This window comes from Petromyzon marinus, chromosome 6, assembly GCF_048934315.1.
Source record: "Petromyzon marinus isolate PM22_M1 ecotype Great Lakes invasive population chromosome 6, UKy_Petmar_22M1.pri1.0, whole genome shotgun sequence".
In the NCBI taxonomy this organism is placed as follows: Eukaryota; Metazoa; Chordata; class Hyperoartia; order Petromyzontiformes; family Petromyzontidae; genus Petromyzon; species Petromyzon marinus.
In genome coordinates this window covers 13,264,416-13,290,266 of record NC_133672.1, presented here as the reverse complement: position 1 = coordinate 13,290,266, position 25,851 = coordinate 13,264,416, and the positions used below count along the sequence as shown (strand labels likewise).

General features: G+C 46.7%; 1 protein-coding gene across 2 annotated transcripts in view; it reads right to left on the bottom strand.

The window, feature by feature from the left end:
• Window positions 1-25,851, bottom strand: part of LOC116939459 (cysteine-rich motor neuron 1 protein) — a 71,431-nt gene that overhangs the window by 28,988 nt on the left and 16,592 nt on the right. For both annotated transcript variants that reach the window (XM_032947845.2, XM_032947846.2), the window contains exons 3-4: window positions 7,120-7,362; window positions 293-419 (exon numbers count right to left, since the gene is read on the bottom strand). In XM_032947845.2, coding sequence (XP_032803736.1) covers window positions 293-419; window positions 7,120-7,362 — 370 coding nt within the window. The remainder of the gene's footprint in view (window positions 1-292; window positions 420-7,119; window positions 7,363-25,851) is intronic.

Here is a 25,851-nt window from a genome sequence, read left to right as displayed (position 1 = left end):
ATAATTACGTAAGACTGACCACCAGCAGCAAAATAATGAATCAACAACTTGAAAACGTATGTATTTTAAACACAAAAAAAAAATCTGAATGTAAATTAGGTATTGAAAAACAGCAGTCTTCGGGATGTCAATTACACACCCCAAGAGAGACAGAAAGCGAGACACGGCTGCCAATGCTGGATATGCCACCCGGGAGGGAGTAAAGTGGTGACTTATTGAGTGAGCGAGCGTAAGAACTGGCGAGTGAGTGAGCGAGCGAGCAAGTCAGCGAGCCACTGAGCGATCGACCTACCTGAGGGAGTCGGGCTGCACGCAGCAGCCGTCTCTCGTCAGCTTGCCGGGCGTGGGCTGGCTGTCCAGCGGGCAGCTCACGTCCAGCACGGGAGGGCACTCCACCCCTCTGCAGTCCGAGTCAAATGCTGGAGGAGCCCACGAGGCAGATCGCGGCAGAAGGGGGAATGCACGGATAGAGAAAGGCAGAGATCCTCCGTGAAGGCTGAACAGACTTCTGGGGCAAGGGCTGCTAGCGAGCACCTATGAAGACCGGCCGGGCATACGTGGGGTTGGTGTGGCCACACCACCTCCACCACACCCGGCCACCTTTGTTACATGATCAGCCACACCAGGTACTCATTTGAGGCTGAGTCAACCTCGGGGAGGCCCAGAACCGGTTCAGATATTTTCCACTGTTGTTGGTCGTGAGTGGGAATTGAACTCGTATCGTTGGGTTCATAGCGCAGTGCACTACACGCTACACTACCGCTCCTCACGATACAGACAAAAGACAAGGACCAAGATCCCCCATATAGCCTTGACAGACTGTTGGGGTAAGTGCTGTTAGCAAGCACCTCTGAAGGCCGGCTTTGTTACCCCAGCGGTTATATTTTACACACAGCAGCAGATACTCGTTTTAAGCTGAGCCGACTTAGGGGAGGCCCAGGCCCGGCTCAAATAATGGTCATTGGTGTTGGCCATGAGCGGGAATCGAACTCGGGTGCCCGAGTTTGCAATGCTAACCGCTACATCACCGCTCCCCACATAGTACAAAGACACACATGCGTGCACACACAGAAACACACGCGCATACACAGAAACACACGCGCATACATAGATATTCGCACACAGGCACACATGTGCAAGCATACTCACACACAGATGGACACATACAGAGACATGCACGTACAGAGACAGATGAGCATGTAAGTGAAATAACTTGTAGCCAAGTCATTTTGTTTATGTGAGCACACATTTTACACCTTGCTCAGAAAATTCAGTCCCACCAATAAATTGGAGGTTTGCATATACAGCAATGCATCAGGGCTCCTTGTGGATTTTGGTTAAGGAATGTTATCAATAGGTGCATGCTTTAAGTTATGGCTTAATGTTCTCCACGTGTGGAATATAGTCCATCATTGACAAAAAACAACCGAGGGCCGAAAAAACACATTTTTACAGCTCTCACCCACGAGAACGCCACCAACCGATGATCTGTTTACTTCCAGCGCGCTCCGCTATGAAAAGCACCATGTGCAAAAAAATTAGAAACACGACCCCTGCGTGCCAGAGCACATGGAAAGCTACTGTGCGTGCGCACGCTCGCTCGCCCGCACTGGGAGAGGGGGTGCGGAGGAGAAGAGCTGGACCCGTAAACATCCTCATAGCCCCCCCCCCATCTCCTGCCCTCCATTCCCTTCCCCCACCGTGATCCCACACTATTTGCGGTTCCAGTTTGCAATCACTCTCACCATGGCGGTGGCGTGCGACAATGGCACAGTGATGTGACGCACAAGTGGCACGTATGATGCCTAAATGGCTAAGAGCCTGGAGTAAGACATTGACTGAGCAACCGCGGTCATCGCGAGAGGCATACTGGATGCGATGTGCAGGGTGCATGGATATTTTCCGGGTCGCTGACCCAGACAGACCCAGCTAAAATTAAGTCGTGAGCACACTCACCACGAAGGAGTGCGCTACCGACGGAACACTCTGACCAGGGAACAAGCACCAAAAATAGTGCAGTCGTTTTTTTTTGCACGACAATTTTTTTTAGTTGTTGTTAATCTATGCAATCGGCAAGTGGGCAGGTTGACTGCCTTCGCAGGAAGATTTACTCGCTGTTTTTTTTTTAAAGTGACGCCTAGAAGCCTGAGAATCAGCGGCCGCGCATTTAGACGCACTGACGTTCCGTCTCACCAAACCACAATCTTCACCTTCCAGATAAGCGAGTGGCAATGCACTCGTTGTTACTCAAGTGGCAAGAGATATGCTCTACATTTGATCTTTCTCGCCTTCCACTGCGATCCTCCCGTCTGTCTACGTTCTCCACATTCTGCTATCACTGCACCAGTTCAATGTTACATCACGAAGTAAAACGCGTTTTCAGTCTATTATAACTATTTTTTTTATGCCGATAACAATGCGTGTATAGCAATTCGAGCATTAATCATAATGTTGCTGGAAAGCAAACCCGGTAAATCAGAGGCTCTCAAGTGACTGTGCCTGATGTGACTCGGAAATCGGTATAAACGCACTGGGCCACTGCCAAGTTCAAGACCAATTTGAACGTTCGTCCTGGCAATTTTCTCCGCTTGCAATCTTGCCCTGGCACTTGAGTCGTGATCCAGTGGGAAGGGACCCCGCTTAAACTGGGCTGACCCGTAAACTACCAGCTATGTACGTTTTAAAATAATGGCACCTTGCCAAGCACAGAACAGAGGTATTTGTTATTTTATACAGAACTACGTGGGTGTCATTCAAGGTCTAGCACTGATATTGATGTAGGAGAATGACCTACAGTGATTTTAAATACATGCATTTAAAATAACATCGGAGGATTTTATCTCACGAACACGAGCATATTATCGCGTCAGGTTTTGGTGTTAAAATACTGAAACACATTTGTCGTGTATTTTATTGCTTAGATGAAGCCCTCCTAATGGGGGTTGTTTGACCATACTTCACCACGTTGGCTGGTGCCAGTTGGGGAAGACGGAATGGGACCCGAGACCACTTCTGATAACACTCAGATTCAATAAAAACTCGACACATTCATCAATAATACTGTGGCCTTAAATACATAAATATAACAGGCGGCGTTTTGGGAAATGGCCATTGCCTATTATATATACAGTAAAACCTTGGATTGCGAGTAACTTGGTCTGCGAGTGTTTTGCAAGACGAGCAATTTTTTGTAATAAATATTAATTTTATAAACGAGCGAGGTCTTTCGAGGTCTTGCAATACGAGTAGTGTACGTATACGCGTTGTCTGCCGAGCGTCACGTGATCACAACTGATATACGAGTGCTTTGATATACGATTGCTTTGGATTACAAACACGTTTCCGGAACGAATTATGCTCGCAATCCAAGGTTTTACTGTATTTTTAAAGGACGCAATGTTATAGATGAATGTGCTGGATCTATGAATTGTACTTGTGCATCACTGCCAACGGGAGCAGCATCGCCAGCTGCACCCGAACTCGCTGGCGCCACGGCACACCCTTCCAGGCTCACCGATTGTCTCTCTTCAAATGCAATTAAGTTGTTACACACCGCACGTGCTTGCTGATTGCTAAACATGTTCCACCCTACTGAGACAGAGCCACTCAAGTTCCAAATGGTGCTCTTCACGGCACGCGGGGCACGTGGCAGGTGTTTAGTGATCATCAGATGTGCTCGGTGTGTGATGGCTTCATTTATGCTGTAATTTAAAGGGGCTATATTGATGAACTTGGCAAGATGCATCAGGAGTCCGGGAGACCCTGCAGCAGCGTTAAGGCTGCTGCTGCCTCGCTCGTCTTGCCAAGAAGACGTAAACAGGCCACCACCGCCGCCGCCAGGCACCCGTGCCCTGCCACGGCTCAATACGTGCCACGTTCTGGCGCGTGCGAGCGGTGTGTGTACGTATGTTTGTACGCTGAACTTCTTTCGCACCCGAAAGAAGTTCAGCGTACAAACATGTGCGGGGTTGTTACGTATGATTTCATAATATTGATGATGATGATGACGATATATCGATTTGTCGATGAAATAATAAATTGCTACACTCTCATAACACGTATTGAATCGTGCGCGTAGGAGTCAATACATATAAATGTGTGCAAAGTATATGCTAATTATATGCGAATGTTACATTTGTATTCATGATGTGAACACAACTGTAAAAATGATGTAAAAAGACTGAAATAATAGAAAGATGATGCAAAAACGTGCAGAAAATCATTTATTTCAGAATCGAATCGCGACCCCAGTTTGTGAATATCCAACCAATATCTTGATTTGAAGCTTTCGTGACTGCAGGAATTCATACTCTTTGGTTCTTTCGGTAAAGTCACGTAGGTATAAAATAAAATAAATCACGACGTTTCGATCGCAACACAAGCGGTCGTCCTCAGGCGTAAAAAAAAATATTATATTTTATCTGCCTGAGGACGACCGCTTGTGTTGCGATCGAAACGAACGTGATTTATTTTATTTTATACCTACGTGACTTTATCGAAAGAACCAAGGAGTATATATTCAACCAATATGTTGGAAGGGTGAATTGTCACATTTCTAGTGGGCCCTGGAAACTGTTTTCATCCTCGATCCCCTTCTGGAACCTACACTCACCAGTGTGATGAAGTATGATCGAACTAATTCTGTGACGGAAAGGTACAGGAATACATAATTACAGAGCTGTACATTACACATTTCTTTTTTTTTTTAAGTATTCTAACAAGATCACAGGACTGGGCACTCATTTCATTCCGAGCTGAGATGAAAAAGGACACTTTGTAGAAGAGCAACGGCTTTCAGACCCAGTCCAATTGAAGAAAGCCCCACCGATACAAAACCAGATGTGAATAGTTCATACTTGTGGCGAGGGACTTTTGAAAGGTCTCAGAACAAAACAAAAAAAGCAAGAAAGAAAATGTGGAGCTCTGAACACGGTGTGGTTTGCTAGTAGCATAAACACTGCACCCTTAAGAACATCCCACATGGCTCGCAGCTAAAATAAATAATTATAGAAACTATATTGGCAGATGAAGTCTGCGAAGCTGTTAAAAGCATTTTGAAATATTGCATATCACAAACTTAGAGTCCGGCAGTAACTCAAAACAGATTGTCTGGGGCGGGGTGGGGAGTAGTCATAATGCAGGGCGCTGGTTTGATATTCATACCTAGCACTCAGTGGACTTGCCGAAGGTATCGGTTAACATCTCTACACTCCAATCAGTTTATTTTTCGATCATTTCCCCCTTCTGTTTAACCGAAACAAAGAGGTAAAAAAACATTTTGCTCGTCTGCCACAATAAGGTTTAAAGATCCTTTACATCTCATTATAGTTAAGGCTTACAGGAATGTTATTTTTTAAATCAAGAGGATTACGGTTTAAGCCTCCACAAAGCAGCACTATGAACTATAAACAAAACACCCTGCGGCAGCAGGAATGTGCGGGTACATCGGTTCAATGATCAATATCGATTCTTAAGCTCACGATACAACGCCGTGTGCAGCAATCGATATGTGTTGTTGTGTATAATGGGTTCAAGTGACCCGCACCAGGAACAAGAGGTCGCTAACATTCACTAAAATGTTACAAAAAGAAGAACCCATTAGACCACTGGACAGAGCTCATTCTGGTAACCTCATGGCAAGTGTCGTCTTTCCACCGTCTGTCTGCCGGGAGTTGCATAAGACCGTCGACTGTTGGCATTGACAATGTGAGCGTAAACCACTTTATTTTGGGTTGTTGACATCACGGTTCCTCCAAGAAAGCTTGTACTGTATACGTGACGATATCAAACCAGCTGTGTTTTTTATTTTATGAATCACTGGGGCAGGGTGTTTTGTAACGTCTACAATCGCATGTATTCCATGAAAGATATTTTTTTCAATATATATAAAAAGTGGATGTCTTCTTGTGTTCCGACTGGCTTTATTTGGCAGCATTATTTGATTAGATTTTGTTTAGAAACTATCTCGAAAGTGCTCGTGCTTGCACTCACCGCTGACTCGACGGACAGTGGCAAAAACACGTGCGGTGCCCCAGCATGGCACGCCGCCCAAAAAGCGGCGCGTGTACTTTTAATTTTTAAAAGGCACACGAACAATCGCACAAGTTGTAACCAGAGGCAATAGTTTCCTGGCCTGTGATACCTTTGGTGTAGAATATCTAATATGGCACGTAATGGTGCCAGGAAGAAGCTTACCTATAAGAACTGTTCTGGATAAGTTTCTCCATGTGTACTATTACGGACCTTACAAATATTAACTTTTTAAAGTGATCACAGCTGGTTGGAAGGGTTCCCTACTTACTGTTGATTCTAAAGCTCACAATACATGCTTTGCATATCACATCTAAGAGGCAATGTTTAACGATGTACCTCTAATGTATGTAATGGGTTCATATCACCCCTGCAATCAAAAGAGGAGTTACTTTAAAAACATATTATTTAATCGAATTGTGATCTGAATCGAAAAATATATCACCAAATGGCTTTTGGTAGGGTTGGTAGAGGTAGCTCTGAATCGTTCCACTCCTATGCGTCTTGAGAAGGGATAATACACATAAATGCATAATCTTGTGCAGATAAAAAAAATGAATAAATAATTAATACAGAGAGTAGAATTGGTTCACAATAAGTCACCCCTGACCAAAAGACCCACAAAATTTGTTTTTATTTTTTCCTTATGATTCAGTTAAAAGTTTAGTGAATTTTCACAATGGCCTAAAACCTTGACGGGAAATGGAAACCCCCACGTGCGTTGGGGTGGGCAGCTCGCGTAGCCATCGAGTTCTCTGAGTCCCACGCCAAGGACGAAGGACGGAAACACAATTGCACCTGCGTGGAAGGAAACAGGCATTTGCACGCCACGTGCAGGGGGCGCAGTGCGCGGCGGTTGGCATGGGTCCTGGCGCAAGGAATGACATGGGATCCCTATCCGACTTTCCCCACTGCATAATCTGGCGCCTGGGTCTCGGTGCAGTTGCACCGCCTGCACACTCAACAAGTTATGCCACTAACCATGGCATTGAATCCGACGGGGGGCTAGTCGAGTTGGGTGAGGGGTGGGGGGGTGGCGTGCAGGTTGCGGGAGGAAGTGGATGCGGGGGGGGGGGTGTGGCCACTCACTGCGCTTGCAGTCGTAGACGTTGCAGCACTCTCCGGGCCGCCCCGTGGCCTTGCGCACGAGCGTGGCCTGCGAGCCCGAGGGGCAGGCCCTGCGCACGCAGCCTGCTGGGCGGCACTCGCAGCGGCTGGGCAGTGGGCAGCACAGGCCCGGGGGCGCAAAGCCCTCGATTAGCACGGAGTCGTCGGGGCAGCGTGGGGAGAACTGCACGACGCAGCGCACGCCCGAGCAGTCCGGCTTCTCGTCTGCACGCGAACGTGAAGAGGAAAGACGAAGATTCTCGCTCAGCGGCATGGCACGTGGATTTTAGCGAGCCACCTGTTAAGGCCGGCACAGCGGTTGAAGGGGTGGTCTGGTCAACACCAAGGCCTGGCTGGCCACCCCACGTCTCCCAAATGCTGATGTTCACATAATGCACGGGGTACTCATTTAAGGCTGAGTCAACCTAGCAGAAGCCCAGGACTGATTCATATAATCACCACTGAATTGAACCCAGGTCACCAAGTTTGTAGCACAGCAGCACGATAACCACGGTGCTACTGTATTTGCACACACACACACGTACATACACACACGTACAAGGACACCCCTATAGCCTTAACAGAATGATGGAGCATGTGCTGTTAGCGAGCATCTATGAAGATCGGAACGGCACACAAGGGGGTAGTGGCCAGCACCACGCCCGACGGCCTTTGTTTCCCCAGTGGCGATGTTTAAACACCACATCAGGTACTCATTGGAGGCTGAGTCGACCTAGGGGAGGCCACACTTACGCGCGTACGAACGCACACCGCGAGAGAGAGATAGAGGCTCCGGCACCTGCTGCTGAAAACACTGGCCACCCTCACCCCATGCTGACCCCCCTCTCTCAACTTCCTCGCTATTCCTCCAGCTGCTTCTCTGACTATCCATCATGCCCCCTTCCTCTGCTCAGACATACCAGTCTGTTTTTTTTTGTTCCTGGCTACGACACAGATGAACTTAAAAACTGCACTGTATGGAACGCGAGAACTGGTAAGTCGGGTCTTAAATGGATACACACGTTATGGGTTTTCAACAGTTGACAGAGGAATGATGTGGTTTTTATATATATTTTTTTAAAGTTCTGTTTTACTGACTTCGGGATTTAACATTTCCCCAGAACGAAAAACACTTAGATATGTGGCGCTGACGAAACAACGTTTTGTTTAAATTTGTCTTACAAAGCGTATATGGTGCAGTAATTCAGGGCTCATTGGGAGTGCTGTAAATAACGGGTGAATTCTTGACATTTGTTGCCACTTTAAATTTACACAATGACGAGATGACTTGGGAGTAGGAGGGAGTCTTTTTCGTTCACGTCCAAAGCTCAATGTTGTGCGTTAACATTTACCGGCGGGTATTTTCTCACAAAAACAGGCCAATAGCGCACTATCAGTTCAGTACACATTTCGACAAACGATGACTGTAATCTGCGTGCTTGTTGTTGAAACCGTTTTGCTTGCTCTATAAAAGGCTGGTGTGTCCCCCAGCTTGTCGTCATGGGTATAAGTATTCTCAATGTTTAAACAGAAACGCTGTGCGATGCCACCTGTCATTCCAAATGCTGGGGGAGCATGCGGTACGTGCACAGACCTACCCTTGGAGCGCCTGTATGCATAACAACTTGTACATTTATTTTTGACCTCTAAGGCTGGGTGAACCGGGGACACCCTGACATAACAACGGAGCATGTGCATTAGTGCTGTGTACCCAAGGAGTCCAATTTACAACTGGAAAGCAAAACAGCGCGTGCCTCGGCGAACAAAAGGCACATCTATATCTCCTTATTGCAATGGCGCACAGACAACTTGTACAACACAAAAGCCAACATTTACAACCACACCTCAGGGCACTTAAATTCCCTCGCCCTGCTTTGAATGGCCTGGCCATTGCCAAAAACCCTAGCTTATTTATATTCTTTCGATTACAAGGCAGTGTATCGACGACGGCGGTGTTACCGTCGCTAAAACGGATGGCGGCCGGTGCTCGAGAATAACGTTGAAGTGGCGGCCAAGAGGACGTCTGTTGTAGTTAGATTTATCGTGGTAGACCATGGTGAATGATGACGGTGGAGAAGAGTATTTGACGTGTTCCCATAAATCACAGCAAGAAAAGTTCCCCAAGTTTCATTTAACAAAAAAAAAAGCAGTGTTCCTATTGAGAGAGTATAGAACACGCTGAAATTGCGTAATAATTTGTTTTAAAATGTCACCACGCAAATGTCATGGGAAACTTTCTTTTAAAACATGTCACCTCGTCTTACGTGTGTACGTTAGTGCACGCAGAGAGGCTTTCACCAGAAGAAGGCCTCGAGAGCCCATCTTGCGGGTATTTGGCCTACTCTTCCACACAATGGCGGAGCCAAGATTTTCAGGTAGGGGAGGGGGCAACCCCTCCAGCAATGAAACATGATAGGAGTTTTGATTTAAAGCTTTCGTGACTGCAGTAATTCATATTCTTAGTTTTTTCGGTAAAGTCACGTGACTTTACCGAAAAAACTAAGAATATGATAGGAGTTGTCAGTAAGGACTTGTCCCTTGTTTTTTATTCGACGCGTGTGCGGCGATAGCGCAGCCATCGATCAAGGGCCGAATTCGAACCGCGTTGGGTGATCGGCATCGCGCTCGCTGAAGGTGTTGATGCCTTCAGGGAAGTCGTGGACTGTGAACGCAACTGCGCACAATTCTGTGAGTCACTTATAACTGCTTTGCCGTTACTTATTGCCAATTATGGACTCAAACTATTGTCCTATCATCTCATAGAGTCCCTGGCACGTACTAATATGCTACACATTGGCAGTGGGGGTCGCAAAATGCCGATGTATTACTAATAAACCCCAATGATTCGATCGAAATTGGGGATTTCGATCGGATCTTGGGGGGGGGGCCGTGCCACCCCCCCCCCCCCCCCCACTGTCTCCGATAGTGCTTCCACACTAGTCAGACACCTTGAAGAGGTGAGAGTATGCACATATATTACCCCACCGCACGTGGCCTGCCGATCGAGTTATACTGCCGTGTGGACAGAAGCGTTGGGGGTGGGGGGGGGGAGATTGTTTCGTACGATCGTGGCAGAAACATACTTCAAGTAACGCCGCCGTTTAAACGCGTCGGGACGCGTCGGGCACGGCGATGTGACACATTTGATTTTTTTTTCACTTTCTAAACGAAGAGGAACGACACCAAACCAAAAACATTTTGGGTCAGCAAGCCGGGGCCCCCCTCGCCCCTCACGCGCGGCCACGCCTCGGCCAACTCGTCACATGGAGCAGCTGTCATCGGCGCTGGCTATCGGCACGACGCACACGCTCCTCGCGCGGCCTGCGATAAAGCCACAGCAGTGACCCCTGTCAGCGGCATAACGCGGCGCTCCCACGCCTGTCTACCACCCCCCACCACCACCACCACCAGCTGCCCACCCCCCCTCTCAACCCCACCACTCGTTCGCCTCGCATCTGCTGCGGCGCACGGACACATCGCGCCCACCACCCCTTAACTACGCCGAACTTTAGCGAGGGGCTCGCAACAAAAAAAAACAGCTGTTGGGCAGAAGACTTTGGCCCTGTGTTTGTCTGCCCGATAACCGCGTGGGCAGCCTGGAGATTATCTGCCCGGGCACACCACGCACAACAGGATCAAGACCCTCCCAACTCCCAACTTAAATGCAGATTAATTATATTGTATAGTAAATTACAGACTAAGTGCAATATACGGTTTGACTAGAGCAATAATGTATACATCAGTACTAAGCGTTACTGTTGATCTCCTTCGGGTTTTTTGGCCAACGGTGGAGTACGTCACTCATTTGTAAGTTTACAATGTGTCCTCTAGACAATGAAGGTTAATAACAATGTACGATGAATATCATTGCCACAGATATAAACATCGATTTAGAACATAATTATCGCGGTGAGAAATTCGGACCGATACAACGGCCCGTTGATTTTACAACTGCACTCAGGCAGTGTTAAACAGTGTCGTTCCATTCAACGAAAAAACAGCGCAACAGACTGCTCATCTCAGTGGATTGTTTTAAGGTTGACGTTTATGGAACACGGACTCTTGATGAAAAACACAATGTACCGAAAATTAATACCCCCCCCCCCATCCTTTTTTTTCTACATATATAAACATGTTTTTTTTTACTTTCGCTCGTCCATCAGAAATCTTTCGAAAATAAAGTTAATCCCTGAAAAAATAAAACGTCACTGAGACGTGGCGAGCCCGCAGTCATTGCAACGGCCCGACAGGCCTGGTGGCCCACAAATAAAACTAATTTCACCCTCCTCCTCCGCACAATCCACCCAGCTTCATGCGCTCACATATTTTCATTTTTTATATATATAAAGTTTGGTGACCGATGAAGCATCCTGCACGCTTATGAAGTGATAAGCAAATAATGTTATTGAATCACTAAGGTGGATTGGCGGCGAAGTAATTCACCCACTGTGCTATGAACCTGGCGACCAGCGTTACATTTCCGGCCAGGGGTAACATCAGTGGCAAGTGATATCTCAACCAGTCACGCACTTCCCCCTACAGTCCTCGACAGCATTGGCTCTTCATTTATGGCACTTAACTCGTTAATATTTAGGAAAATAATCCCTTACAAAACTACGTATATCAACTCATGGATCAGCGTAGGTTGGTGAAAGGAGTGTCAAGAGTGGTTCACAGATATCACTTGACAGTGACGTTATACGTGGCTGGGAATGAAACTCAGGCTGCTCGGTTCATGGTGAAGTGTGCTCGACACTGCTCCCCCACAAGGAAAATTTGCTCTCAAATTTAACTTCTTAGGGATTTTATATGGGGTGTGGGAGTATAGGAATCACATAGTTATTATGCACAAGTCCACTTATTTGGAGGTGCCTGTTGTGAAGGGCTAGAACTCTAGACCTTCACAACAATAACCACCAAAAAATATGTTTCGTTTAAATAAATGGGTGCAGTGAGTTGAGCCTGGTACTAACCAGGCTCACATCTTTCTTGACTTCTGAGATGGCATGATGAGGACAATCTTAGGAAGATTGTTGATATAGGCAATGGTCTGCCATGTCGATTGTGATAAGTAGATGAATGCATGACCAAATTCTCATCCCAGGCTTGACATTCGACAGCTCCCTAATAAACACATTTGTACCAGCTATGAGCGAAGGAAGGTGCGTGACAATCCTCTGAATCATGGGTGCTGGCATCTTTCACTTTTAGAAATATATCTCAACCGTAGGAAGTGTATGCATATGGCATCATTATATTCCATGAAAAGTTCTTATTTTTAGTCTTATCTTTACCTAGGAGAGTTAAACATTTAAAAAAATTGTATAAAAAAGACATTTATGCATTTCGTAGAACATGATACCATTTAACAGAAATTATAGTTTTTTACCACCCCATCTGTTCAGGCTCAAAATGTTCAGCCGGAATGACATTTTAAAATACACCTACGAAGACACATTCCTCGTAAAATCTTATTTGGCAAATGTCAAGGTGGACTCAGGGAAATGAATCATACTTTGCTTGTGGTTAGCAGAAAATATGCACTTACATGAAGTTGGCCATATTTGCATCTAGGCCTCAGTCAAATCACTGCACTCAAGAGATGGCTATCGGGTGAAAAGGAAGTGAAGGCAGCGCGATTGTCTGACTGATACGGCCTGCAGGCATGTGACTGGCGTGCTCGCTTGGCACCACGAACGGAGCTTTGCTTTTGTGACTGTGCAATTCTTTTGGCTTTTCACGGCCGCTGCCGGAGCGAGCTGCCCGAGCACTGATCCACATCGAGAGCCACGGTATGCCCCCCCATGCCCCCCCATAAACATTCAAAATTCCCTTTTCCCCACCCCCGAATTGCTAATCGGTAAGCATGTGCCAGTCGATACACATTTCTCGTGAGAAATGTGACTCTCAGCCATTTGGCATATCTGCCGTGATGTAACCAACATTGTTGCTATTTGCCCTCTCAACTATTTACACATACGTCGCCCTATCTCGTGTTCTGCATCTCATTCCATTAGCCATAACCTGCCTTGTTTGGCAGGAGGCTATGCAGGGCAGAGAGCTCCAATTTCAAGCCTTATCAGACGCAGACAAAAAAAAACCTCACCTAACACTAGAATGAGGGGCAACGTCTGCTGGAAGGAAACCACTCCAATGCCCCCCCCCCCCCACAGCCTGATGTTTGCACACCGCCAATGCAACACACACGGCAGACCCTGTGTGTTGTTGTACTATATAACCTTTTGGCCACATTAGGGTAAATCAAACATTTAGAATCCACGGATAAGGGAAAGAAGCAAATGTCCCTCACAGCCGAGATGTGTGTGGAGGGGGGGTACCGATTACGCACGTGGGCGTTACGAACTAAACCGATTTGCAGAAGGGGGGTGGTAACAGGTCTGCCCATTGTTAGCTTAAAGAGGGCTTGCTCAACACACACTGGCTCGTACCTGCGAATAGTGTTAAAAGGGTCACGAGCCACACGACTTGGGGTTTGTTTAAACATCCACGCAAGCATTTCAGCATGCGCATTGCCTAGCACGCCGAGAATGTTCTACTGTATATACATATAAAGTAGTGCAATGCGAGGACAGAGGCCACACACATGCAGTGTAACTGCGATGGCCAAGCACATCACACAGCATCGCGGTTGGCGTCACTTAATACGGTCGAAGGAGAGGGAGAGGAGGAAAACGTCTTAAACATAACAAACCCCCGCGCCCCCCTCCTCCCCGACCAGGACTAAACCAGCTGCTGTAATGTTAGACATCAACAGACGTGCCCAGGTGTGTCTCGCTGGTGACAAAAAAAAAACACGAAAACGGGGAGCATTTTAGGGGAGAGGTTTTGAGAGAGAGAGAGAGGCAAGATGGGAGGAGGGGGGGGGGCATCGTTAACGGGAGGTGGCCGAGTAATGTGTTGTGTTGGGGGGGGACAATTGTCCCACTGTACGCGGTCAAGCGAATGCCTCATTCAGCTGCTCCCAAGAACCGTCGGCAGCAGCGTGTGTCCACCACCGCCTCAAAAAAGGAAAAAATACCTGCGACCCCACGAAGTTTTCGACGACGCACATTTGTCAACCGAAACGCTCACGAACGTTTTGCTCGCGTGAATTAAAACGAACAAAAATTCGTCCTCGTTTCGGGGAATTTCCGTGCGCAGCGGTGTGCAAATTTTGAACGGCTTTGTTAAAGAGGGAAAGAAAAAGCAATTCCTATTTCATCGCGGAAACGTGAACAACCCCTCTGAATTCGCGCGCACAAGGAGACACCGACTGTAAAGACTCGTCGTGTTGGTGGTCAACGCGTCGGTCAGAGGCACATCCAGCGGCCGATATGAACTGTCTGTGCGCGCAAAACCAAAACAAAGTTGAGTAGTCTGGGATCCCCGGTGGCTGGGCCGTCACCCGTGAGTAACGCGGCTCTTTGTCGACGCCAGACGCTAACAATGCCCGCGACAATTCACCAAAAAAAACAGGAAGGTCCGCGGCTCTGCGCCACAACCAGCGAGCGGGGACTTAAAAACTGGAGCTGTGTCCTGGAAAAAAAACAAATCACCCCGCCAGTGTGCGCTTTCATACAACTCTGCACTTAATCCACCCAACGTTTGAATTTTACGAGCCGTCGGTGTCACTGTCAGTGTGCGTGTAGGTCAACTGCATTAAATCGTACGAGTATTCGTTATCTAACCAGACTTAACGGGGGAAGAAGGGGAGATAACTTGTGTTTTTAATGCCAAATTAGGCACATCGGTAGTAGGCTGCTGTGCTTGCACATTTTACAACTTCAAGGAAGACTCCAGTGAAGTGGGTTGGAGCCATGCGACCAGGATATCAGTGAGAAAACACGACGGGACGTCGAAATAGATCAGTTAACCAAGGCCCAAACAATATATCGGCCACATTAAAATGGCCATTGCATACCGTAGCCAGTTGAGCCCTGGGAATGAGCCCAGGGAGTGCATTGTTATTGGATTGGCAAGCATCACTTGCACAAGTGTGAATTGTGAGCACTTGGAGATAGACAAAGATCCCCCATATAGCCATAAGAGACTGTTGGCGAGCATCTATTAAGGCCGGAATATGAGGAAGTGGGTGGCCAGCACCACACCCGACCACAATTGTCTCCCCAGTGGCAATGTTTATACGTCGCACCAGGTACTTATTTTAAGCTGAGCCGACCTAGGGGAGGCTCAGGCCCTGTTCAGATAATCGTCACTTATGTTGGCCGTGTGTGGGAATCGAACTTACGGGGGCAGGTTCTTAGCGCGGCACGTTAAAAACTGCACTATTGCTCTCCACACACATACTCGTACAAAGACACGCTCTCATGGACACCCGATTTGCATTAAAATCTTCATGTCTTATTGTTTACAGTAGCAGGTTACAATGAATATAAAGGTTTAGTATCATGATCTGTGACATGTCAAGAGGTTTGTTCATAAATAGCATGATGTGTGGGGCTCACAAAATGTAAAGCCAGTTCAATATAGCTCATTTAATCACTGACACATTGTTTTTGATTATTGCAGTTGGCACATACTTTTATTGGGCAAAAAAATATATACTGGTTACAACTCACTACCTTATGGCATGGAGTTCTGGCATTTATTGTGTGCAGCATTCCTATGAATAACAGAAATCCTCTTGAGTACACAGCGAAGTATGACTAGGCCACATTCGTGACTTAAAGGCCTTGATCTTAGCCCAGGGCTATGGTTGCTAGAGGAGAGCAGTGGTGCAAGTGATGAGCACACTGCACTTTAAATCTGGTTTACCGAGTTGTATTCCCAGCCGTGGTTAATATCAGCAGCAAATTATACCTGAACTGGTCCTCCGCTGCCCTTTCACCAATTAAACACTAACCAGTATGTTGAAGTATGGTCAAGCAACCCACATGGTCAACACGGCATGGGGAGGCCATCATCCAGCTATGGATTGGCAAAGGACTGAAACTTGATTTGACGAAGTTCTATGGTCACTATATAGCAGGAAAAAACACTACTAAGACTACCAGTGTTGTGTTTAAGGGATGTGTGTCATCATCGGCTTTCAAATGAATATGCATAATTTTTTTGTTATTTTGCACCTAGTATTCTTCCTATGCACATACTAGGGCTGAACGATTAATCGAATTCAAATCGAAATTGCATTTTGAAACAATGCGATTAGTAAATCGCAAAGGCTGTGATTTTTTTGCGATTTGAAAAGTCCTATTACTTTCTTATTGGCATTGTTTTATTTTGTATTATTATAACTATTTATTTAACTTAACAATCGTTCTATGTTTGATTGTTCTATTTCAATTAAAACATTTTAATAAATACATGTTGGAAGCAATTCATATATTTTAAGTTCTCATTCTTGCATTAGAATATATAGAGCAGTTCATATTTTGATGGTATCATGTGGCAATGCTCCATCACATGTTTTAAATCTATTACACAGTGAATATTGAACTGAAGCTTTACTTTAAAAAAATTATCGCAAATCAAATCGCAATAGCTGTCAGAAAAATCGCAATTAAATATTTCCCCCAAATCGTTCAGCCCTAGCACATACCCATTGTGCGCCAGTGGGCTGATCAAATAATCCACCTGCGGTACAGCCAAAAATTCAGCTGTTGGTGGAATGCAGCTCTTCAATCCAGCTGTCATAATGGATTTGTTCGGTCCCATTGGCACCCACCTGCACGGTCTCAGCATTTACGCCAAAGCGACCGTGATAACCTGAGATGGTGGTCGGCCATCGGGGGCACGCACAAAAAAATACTGTTTTCTCTACATTATCACATTCGACTGTCATTCATACAAGTGACACGAAGATTGTATGACCCTCGTGCACAGTGATAAAAAAACAATCCCACAGTCCATCAAGGCGTGAAAACGCAATAAATTAGTATTAGCCGGGATGTTCTGGAGACACTGACCACGAGGACACTTTGTTTACATTCCTTCACGTGATTCATTAGACGTCCAGACCAAAGACGTTGCTGTAATTACGTGTAAAAAAGAATAATAGTATAGGTGCGTCCTCAGCGTTGAGGTGTGACTGTGCGTGTGCATGCGTGTGTTAACCCACCTGGCCCTACTGGAATTCCAGCTACTCTCTTTCTTTCACCGCGCACGCTCTCACCGTCCGTGGTGGCGTTTTGCGGCCGGCCCAACCCCGCTCTTCTCGCCAAAACTTCGCACGCAACCCAGATTCTGCCCCCCGGGCACACGTTGCTCAATGCCCCCCCCCCCCCCCCACAAGTGCCGAGAGAGCGAGACGTACTTAACCCGCTGCGGTGGCGGCGCTCCACGACTGCACCCAAACTATTCCCCCCCCCGCGACCCACTGACATCTTCCTTCATTCGCTGTGCCCCCCACCCCCCGCTCGTCCGCCCCCCCCCGTCCCCAGCCCCCCCCCCGCACTCCCCATCCCCATGTGCTCGAAATGTTACTGCCGTTTTGCGGAGAGAAAAAAAACAAACTTGCGTGCACACAAAAAAGGCACCGTTAATGTCATAGGATTTCAATGGACTTTGAAATGCGTGTGCGCAAAACAACCTTCGCGTTTGTGTACGTGCCGCGCATCAGAGGTTGCTGTGTTTGTGTCGCTTGTTTTTTTTGGACTCACTGTGGCTGTTGCCAAGGAGGTGCCCCATGTTTCTGAAGGCCTTCAACTCTAAATTGCTCAAATGTCATTTTGGGTGATTCTACCACATCCGATATTAAAAGACACAACCCAAAACACAAACAGCTCTTATCCTCGGAGATAGCATATCTTCCTTGACCTGTGTGTGCCAGGTTGTCAGACACGAACTTTAAACTTTGTTAATGAGAAAAAAGATCTTAATGTCATGGCCAGGCATACAATTATAGTTATATGTATATCAAGGTGACCTCACACTCCGATACATATCAATGCGGCTTAATGAAATGTCAATGCAGTGATGTCACGAATGCCATCACTTTCATCCATCCTTCTCCAACGAAGCTTTAAGGTCATAGTCGTATTGTTTGGCACAATGTCCAACGCTTCGCTCTACACGCTGGGAGCATCAGTTACTGAACAAGCTCCCAGAACATGGGGCCTATCATCAGACATCGTGGCAAACAACAAGTGGTATAACTCTAAAACATGTCAAAGGGCTGTACAACAAAACCACGAAAACCAACTCACGTAACACTTCAAACTAATATTGCACAGGCCAGTCAACACATACTATCCGCGTATCAACACAATGAAATGCCGGTTATTATCTGTTCCCACTTTCTTGAATCATCAATTTATGATTTTTTTTTAAATAGACTGCCTTGTCATCTCCGTGTTAAACAAAAAAAATCCCACAACTTTTGCAGAATTCCCAAAGCTGCAATGTGAAACAAGTAACTAACGCAAAAAAGCACCCACACAATGCCAGGGGGCGAGTCTCCGTAAGTGAAGCAGTTGCCCAATGTCACGTGAGTGATTTTCCCCAGGTGGCACAAGCATCTCTACAATGGGAAGCCAGGCATTTGTAACTCCATTGTCTCCTCGTTTTGACCTTGTAGGCGAGAACATTTTATTTTTTGTCGGATATGTTTTGCAGTAAACAGCCCCGCGCGGTGTTTATTGGCCTGTGAATAGGAGACTGCGCCCAAGTCGCCAAGGGTGTTGCTTGTGGGTGTTTTCAATGGGCTGGTGTAAACGATATATGGGAAGGTTCCCATTACGTGATAAAATAAATAGCTCAGTGTTTGGCTTTGTACATAATATGACTTGTTGCTTGGAGGCATTAGATAGCAAAATAAATAACGCTGTTCATGAATGTGCAAAGCATTGTGATTGTTGTGTTTTACAACTCTTTATCATGGGGAAACCCCCATGCCTAACAGTAATTCCTTTCTCAGAGTGTTCACTAAAATTTAAGCTCAAACGACCGAACGCACAGATGGACACGGTACAATCCAGAAACCATAAGGAGATGTCATAGTCTATACGGGCAGGGTTGATATATGTTAACAGTTTGAACTCAAAGCACAACTGACAGACATCATACCACCAATCCCAAGCAATATGCTGTACACGTGCATTCATGAATTCTTGGAAAACTTTGTTAAACTTGTAACGTCGTGTGACTGTTGAGACATCTTCCAAAAACGACTTGGCTCTCTTATAGCCGCGTGCCAGTGGGGCTTAAGAAAGCACGCTTGCTGGCTGCACACAAAAAAAAAAACTCACAGAGCCCCGCGAGCCAGGTGCATCTTCACCGGAGGACCACCTTCATCACCACACCGCGCGCATATTCAAGCAATAATCACCACGGAGTTGCAGAAAATAATTCAGCAGACACGATGGGAACAATGCTCCTCTGCCGGCGTAACGTCATCGCGGAAAACTCCAGGCCCCGCGTCTCCCGCTGCTGCGCTACGTTCACTGCCATCGATCGGCGCGTTGGCCGTTGGAACCCCCCCGCAGCAAGCAATAAGCGCTCCTCTGCGCCGGCTGGTTGCACAGCTCAAGCGCGAAATCTGCGGGCTTCTGCAGGCGCCACGCTACTCTGGCACCGATGTTTACACTGCTCTCCGACTAGTACCCCCCCCCACCTCCACGAACCTCCCCCCCCCCCCCCCACTGGCTCCCATCCCATCCACCCCCCCCCCCACCACAACTTCAGCACCGCTACTGGCAGAGGCTGGCCTAGTCTGCTTTCTGGTGCCCATTCCGCAAGCATGCGTCACAGGACGTACTCGCTGACTTCCTCTGCGTTTGAAATTGAGGAGGGGGGGGGGGGGATACATTTGTTCTGTCTTACCCGACAGAGAGATCGAGCGGTTGAGTAACGGCGCATAACAAATAACCCAAGACTATTCCACCCAACCCCCCCATGGCGTTCGGCGCGCTGCACGTATTTCAGGAGGAAGCCCTTTGCAGCCACCACGTGCTTCAACAAGGGCCACATATGCATCACAAAGGGCAGCAGCAGGGGGGTGCTGTTAAGGATTTAGCCTCGTCTATTTACTTTCTTCTCCTGTCTTATGGAAATAGCAAACGATTACAAGTGTAGATCGATCTTAGGTATCCCCGTCGAGAACATCATGGGTATGTTTTGACTTAAAACGTTCGTGACTGCAGGAATTCATATTATTTGTTCTTTCGGTAAAGTCACGTAGCTAGGAAAAAACATTTTAAATTAATAAAAACCACAATAAAAATAAGAAATAAAAATAGTAAAATATAATGACATTGAAAATAATAAAAGCAAAAAACCCACGACGTTTCGATCGCAACACCAGCGGTTTACCGAAAGAACCAAAAATATCATGGGTATGCTGGACTGAACTTTTCCCGTCCCGCCGGGAAGTGAATATAAGCAGCAATGCGTTTCCATTGTTTGAGTCGAAGTGCGGCTTGTCATTTAACCATCGCCACTTGTGTTATCAGACATCAACATCGCCCGTTATTTTCTCGTCGACGGTGTGTGTGCGGGCACATTAGTGTCGTGTTCCTATACCGATCGAGCTTTCGCCGCTCGTGTTGCCCGTTACAGCAGCAGCAGCAGCGTTCCTTCCATCTTAGACCGTCTGCTGTAAAACGAACCGAGAGCCCTTATGGGTTGGGTATGTTTGTAAACCAAATTGTTTGCCCATGACGGTGTTCAATTACAGAACGCGCGCTTTCGTAAGAGTTTCATTTAATGGGTTACATTGCGACACACACTGCGGCAGAAAATACGGCTCTTGCGAGAATGATGTGGCTGTTACCATAACGACTTTGAAACATTTTTATAATGAACATTTTTGTAACATAAAAAATATCTGTACCGTTTACACTCGTGTATAGAAAGGCATGTGGATTCATGTGCCGATATAACGGTGGTCTGATGGTGGTGCCGAGGTTCAACGGTTCACACTGCGCGATAAACCTGGGCGACCTGAGTTTCATTCATGGCCATGACTACTCACATCAGTGGCGACAAATACAAAAATAACCCCCCCCCCCAACCCTCAATGACCAGCGTGGTGAAGTATGGTCAAACAACCCCTACGACCGACATTGCCAGGGGTGACCATCATCCAGCAGTGGATTGACAATTGGCTGTGAATTATTTAGTTTATTATTAATAATTATATGGTACTTGTTTGCATGTCTGCAGTACTATATATCAGCGGCATAGATCTCTGGGAGGTCACACAATAGTCATGCACGTGAAAATACTTTACATAAAATTGTTTATTGCATTGAATGCAATTAGCTGTTGTAAAATATATTTTACCTCGAGTTATTTATGTCTTTCCATGATGGTTTCACATTTTTCTGTCAGCTATGATTACATTGCGCCGATAACAAAATATAAGATAATCATAATATTACAAATCAATTGCAAGCGACAACAAAAGTAAACCTATATTTTTATAGGTGCCCAAATGCTTCAATTTGACATTGGAGACTTCAATGACCGATTATTTAATCTGTTTGTATAATCGGATAAAGGGGCCGTCCATAAATGACGTCACGCACCTGGGGGGGGGGGGGTCAGACATTTGTGACGATGTGTAACGAGGGGGGGGGGTTGAGAAATGTGACGTCACATCAAAATGCGCAACTTTCAATAAATATAGACAACACGTTCTACTTAATTAAATAGACTTTTTAATAAATGTTTTCTCCTACAACATCAGAGTGCAGCGCCACATTAAATACGCACTACAATGGCAATAGTTTTAAAGCGATTTGAAGCATTTTTTTGGGGGGGGGGAGGCAAAGCTTTATGACGTCATATCTGAGAGGGGTCTGACTTTTTGTGACGTCGTGTGACCAAGGGGGGAAGGGGGGTCAAAAATCGCCCAAAATCGAGTGACGTCATTTATGGACGGCCCCAAAATACATTTGTTGAAAAGTCATTTAATGATTAAAGCATCTCGGCAATTGCCTTCAAAAGTAGGCGGCGGTGCGCTATTTATATTACTTTGGCCAGCAATTGAGGCCTGCTTGGCTAAATGTAAACCGATACGCCGCATCGCCACTGGGTTTAACAGAGCACATTTCTCAAGAGGTATCGCTGTGTCTGTATTTGTACCACGCAGCATTTTAAAGATAGACGCTCAACCTGTCACTTAGGGTTGATTTGGGGGGGGGGGGGGTAGGGGGGGTGTTTGCATTTTTTTCCAGGACTTATTTCCCGTAACTCAGGAGGGAGACACACACAAACACCTTTGGGCTGGTACGGGCGGGTCAGGCGGGAGCGCTAATACCGGCAGATCTCAGCGATAACAGGCAGCAGAGGGTTTATAATACAGGACACAAGTCGCCACCGCACGCCCTCCGTCCTCCCTCCCGTGAAATTACCAGCGTGGTTCGCGTATTGATGGATCGCACAATACGAGTCGCATTATGGGATCTGCGCGCGCCCCTAACAGCTGCGCGCGCGCAAATTCTCACGCGGCGGACGCAACACGCGAAGCCCACCGCCGTCGTGATCAATCGCGGTGAGAAGCAGAAAGAGTGGGGGGGGGGGGAAGGGTGGGATCGGAGCAACCACACCCCCCCCAAACCGTCACATTCCACACCTGGCACCACAACAGCCGAGCAGAGCCACCCGCGGCCGAGATGAGATCGCGCAACTGCTGCGACACAAAAGAAGTGGCTTTTTGGACGACGACGATGCCGCCGCCGCCACCCACCCCGCTCCGCCCACCCACTCAGGTTTCCAGCAAACACTTCACCGTGCAATGCAACTGCGTTGAGGTAGCCGCAGCTGTGCCGTACGGATCTCCCGATTTATTTTCGGGTTGTACCCAGTGCCCGATTATCCGAGTAGCAAAAGTGGCCACATATGCTACGGACCCCGCACTTTCAAGGGCCCCGCGCTAAATGTTTTTTAAGCTATCAATTTTGGTTCAGTGATTCTGCACTTTTTCCATTTAAAGCTTTCGTGACTGCAAGGATTCATCTTCTTTGGTTCTTTCGGTAAGGTCACGTAGAATGAGAATAAAATAATAAAATAACACGATAAAATTCTTACGACGTTTCGGCCACAACGCAAGCGGCTTTTTTCAGGTGAAAGGTAGTGGAAGGTCTGTACCTTTCACCTGAAGACGGCCGCTTGCGTTGTGGCCGAAACGTCGTGAGAATTTTATTGTGTTATTTTATTATTTTATTCTCATTCTACGTGACCTTACCGAAAGAACCAAAGAAGATTCTGCACTTGTTCTATTACTAAAGTACTATAGTACTTTAAGTTGAAGTACTATAGTACTATAGTACTTCAACTTTTATGAACGACTTGGGTGTTCAAGGTTAGCGATTTGTCGTATTATCTGGCTGTATAGCAAATGAAAAAATACAATTACTTTACTGTGCAAGTAAAAAAAATTGTGTTTTAATATTTACGTGTTTTTTTTTTATATTTAGGGCCCCTTTATAACAGATGCTACAGGTCTCGCACTAGCTTACGGTAATCCAGCGCTGGTTGTACCACGTGCCGTTTGTCGCGATGCGCTGCGACACGCGTGGTGCAACCCCGAGAGCACATCGGAGAACTCGGCGTGCAAGCCCAATCTAACCGTCAACAACTGCACGCTGGGATCGAGCCTGCTGAGATCTCACAGCACCGTGAGGTTGCGCGTGTGCATTTGTAAATTGGCATGCGGTTGGGTGCCAACCAGCCATCAGTAGCCTGTGAAGTTTCCTCCAACGCCAATTAAAACTGGGGCAAGCCTCATTCCACAAAGAGAGCGGGGTCACGCACCTGTAATGCAAGCCTCAAAGTGGTCGCTGCAGAGCATTCCTGTGGTTTCTATTTGAAATCTAAAATTTCCGAATCGTTACGATGCATGTACAGACTGGAGGGGGACGCATGCACGCTCAGTCGCTGCACGTCCTCTACCCTTACATTGTCTCGTGTGATGAATAGTGTGGCACTAAAATGTACAAGATTACAGCGCAAATCTCGCATGACCGATGAAAATAAATATCGCTGAAATGTAGATGCAAATGCCTCCCCAAGCCATTCCCATATCTCTCTATTTAGCAATACAATGATCCTTCGAAGCAACTGTGCACGTGATGGCTTTGGGAAGCTTTCATCCAGCCACGGACAGATCATAGCTGAAACTGATGAGATTTCAGTGGCAAGGAGAGAGTCTAACAGATGGAGATGTAGTGTATAGATGTACAGGGGTGTGGGCAATAAGTCTCTATACCCCTGTCTTAAAACCCATTTTGGCTTGCAGAGGTAAAAGGGGTACAGGGACTTCTCATTCACCATGTGAGCGTGGCTTATGCAAGGCTGGTGTCGATGCGAAAGGCAGTGAGTTAGATCCAGTGGTGAAGGTGCAGGATGGTGAGGAGGTGGTTATGCAAATGATGTGATGGTAGCATATACAATTAGGGCCGAGACGGAGAGAGGTGAGATGGAGCGGTGAGTGCGGAGGGCCGAGAGGCTTGGAGAGCGGTGCCTGGGTGACGGCAGGCACAAATTCGCTGACGCCTGCCCCCTGCGTAGCAGCATAGGTGAGAGTCAGCCAAATGGAGCAGAGCGTGCAGCTACTAGCACCGTCGATGAGTCCACGATGTTCCCTCATTACGATGATTGTTGTCGTTCTTATTTATTGTGGGTGGCGAGTGCCATCGGAGATGTATAATAGATGAGAGTAGGTTTATTAGGTGCCGTGTGAAATGAACAGGTCAACAAGAAAGAATGCTGTTATGAAAGCGATCATGTTTTGCTTATTTCTGTCAGTCCATTGGCCATGGGAACGACCCGCAGTGACTAAAACTTGTGGGGAGGGTGACAAAATGTGCAATCCCTCGGTTATTTTGTTCCAATGACATGTGGTCATTTTAACAAAAATGCCGCTTCCCTCTGGTTGCACAGATAATTCAAAACAGTCAGTTGAATTAATGCAAGCAACACGTTTGTACCATCTTTCCGATTTCATGGTGCAATCCAAATACATGCCGATTAATAAAAAAGCGATAAAGTATCCGTTAAAGATCTCCACTCGGTTATTTTTCGGGAGGACTTAAATCCCTAAACATGAAGGGCGATTAAAAATGTCATCGCAAGTGATTGTGTTTTTTATGCACTATACTGGAAGCTAACAGCACCATGTAAAACCATCCGAAAACAAGCTTTTGAAAACGCACCGCTGGCCTCTTCTCCGTGGGGGATGCAATAACTGCCGCATGTGCCAAGCACCCCGGCATTCCTGCCATTCGAACGCGGTTCACTAGTGTCATGCCAAATCTGGTCATCAACACCACCGAAACGCACGCAGCAACACAGCGCAACCGCACCACCGATGGGCATACGCACAAGGGAGCCTTTCAGCGTAAAACCATCCCTTCCTAACGATGTGCAGGCTACGTTTACCCCAGTTTGTCCCTCTGCGATCGTCACGCAACATGCGGAGAAATGGACAATCCTAAATACAGGTGGAAAAGACACGCACTGATCTTAGAAGCGGCTGTAGCAACCCAAACTGCCATCAAGGCAAGGATTCTGTACATTTTACTATGTCTTAAACAAAACTGTCATGTTTTTTTTTTATCCTAACACAGGATTGTTCAATGTATAACAATACCTCTATAGTATACAAGGCTATGTTGTTTTTTTTGTCTGAGGGGGCGGTGGTGGGTGGAAGGGCAATGACTTTTAGAAGGTGGCTATTTGGCTGAGTCTCAAGCACACAGTGGTCTACATTTGCAAAGAGTACTCTTAGTCAAGCACGACAACACAAGCCAA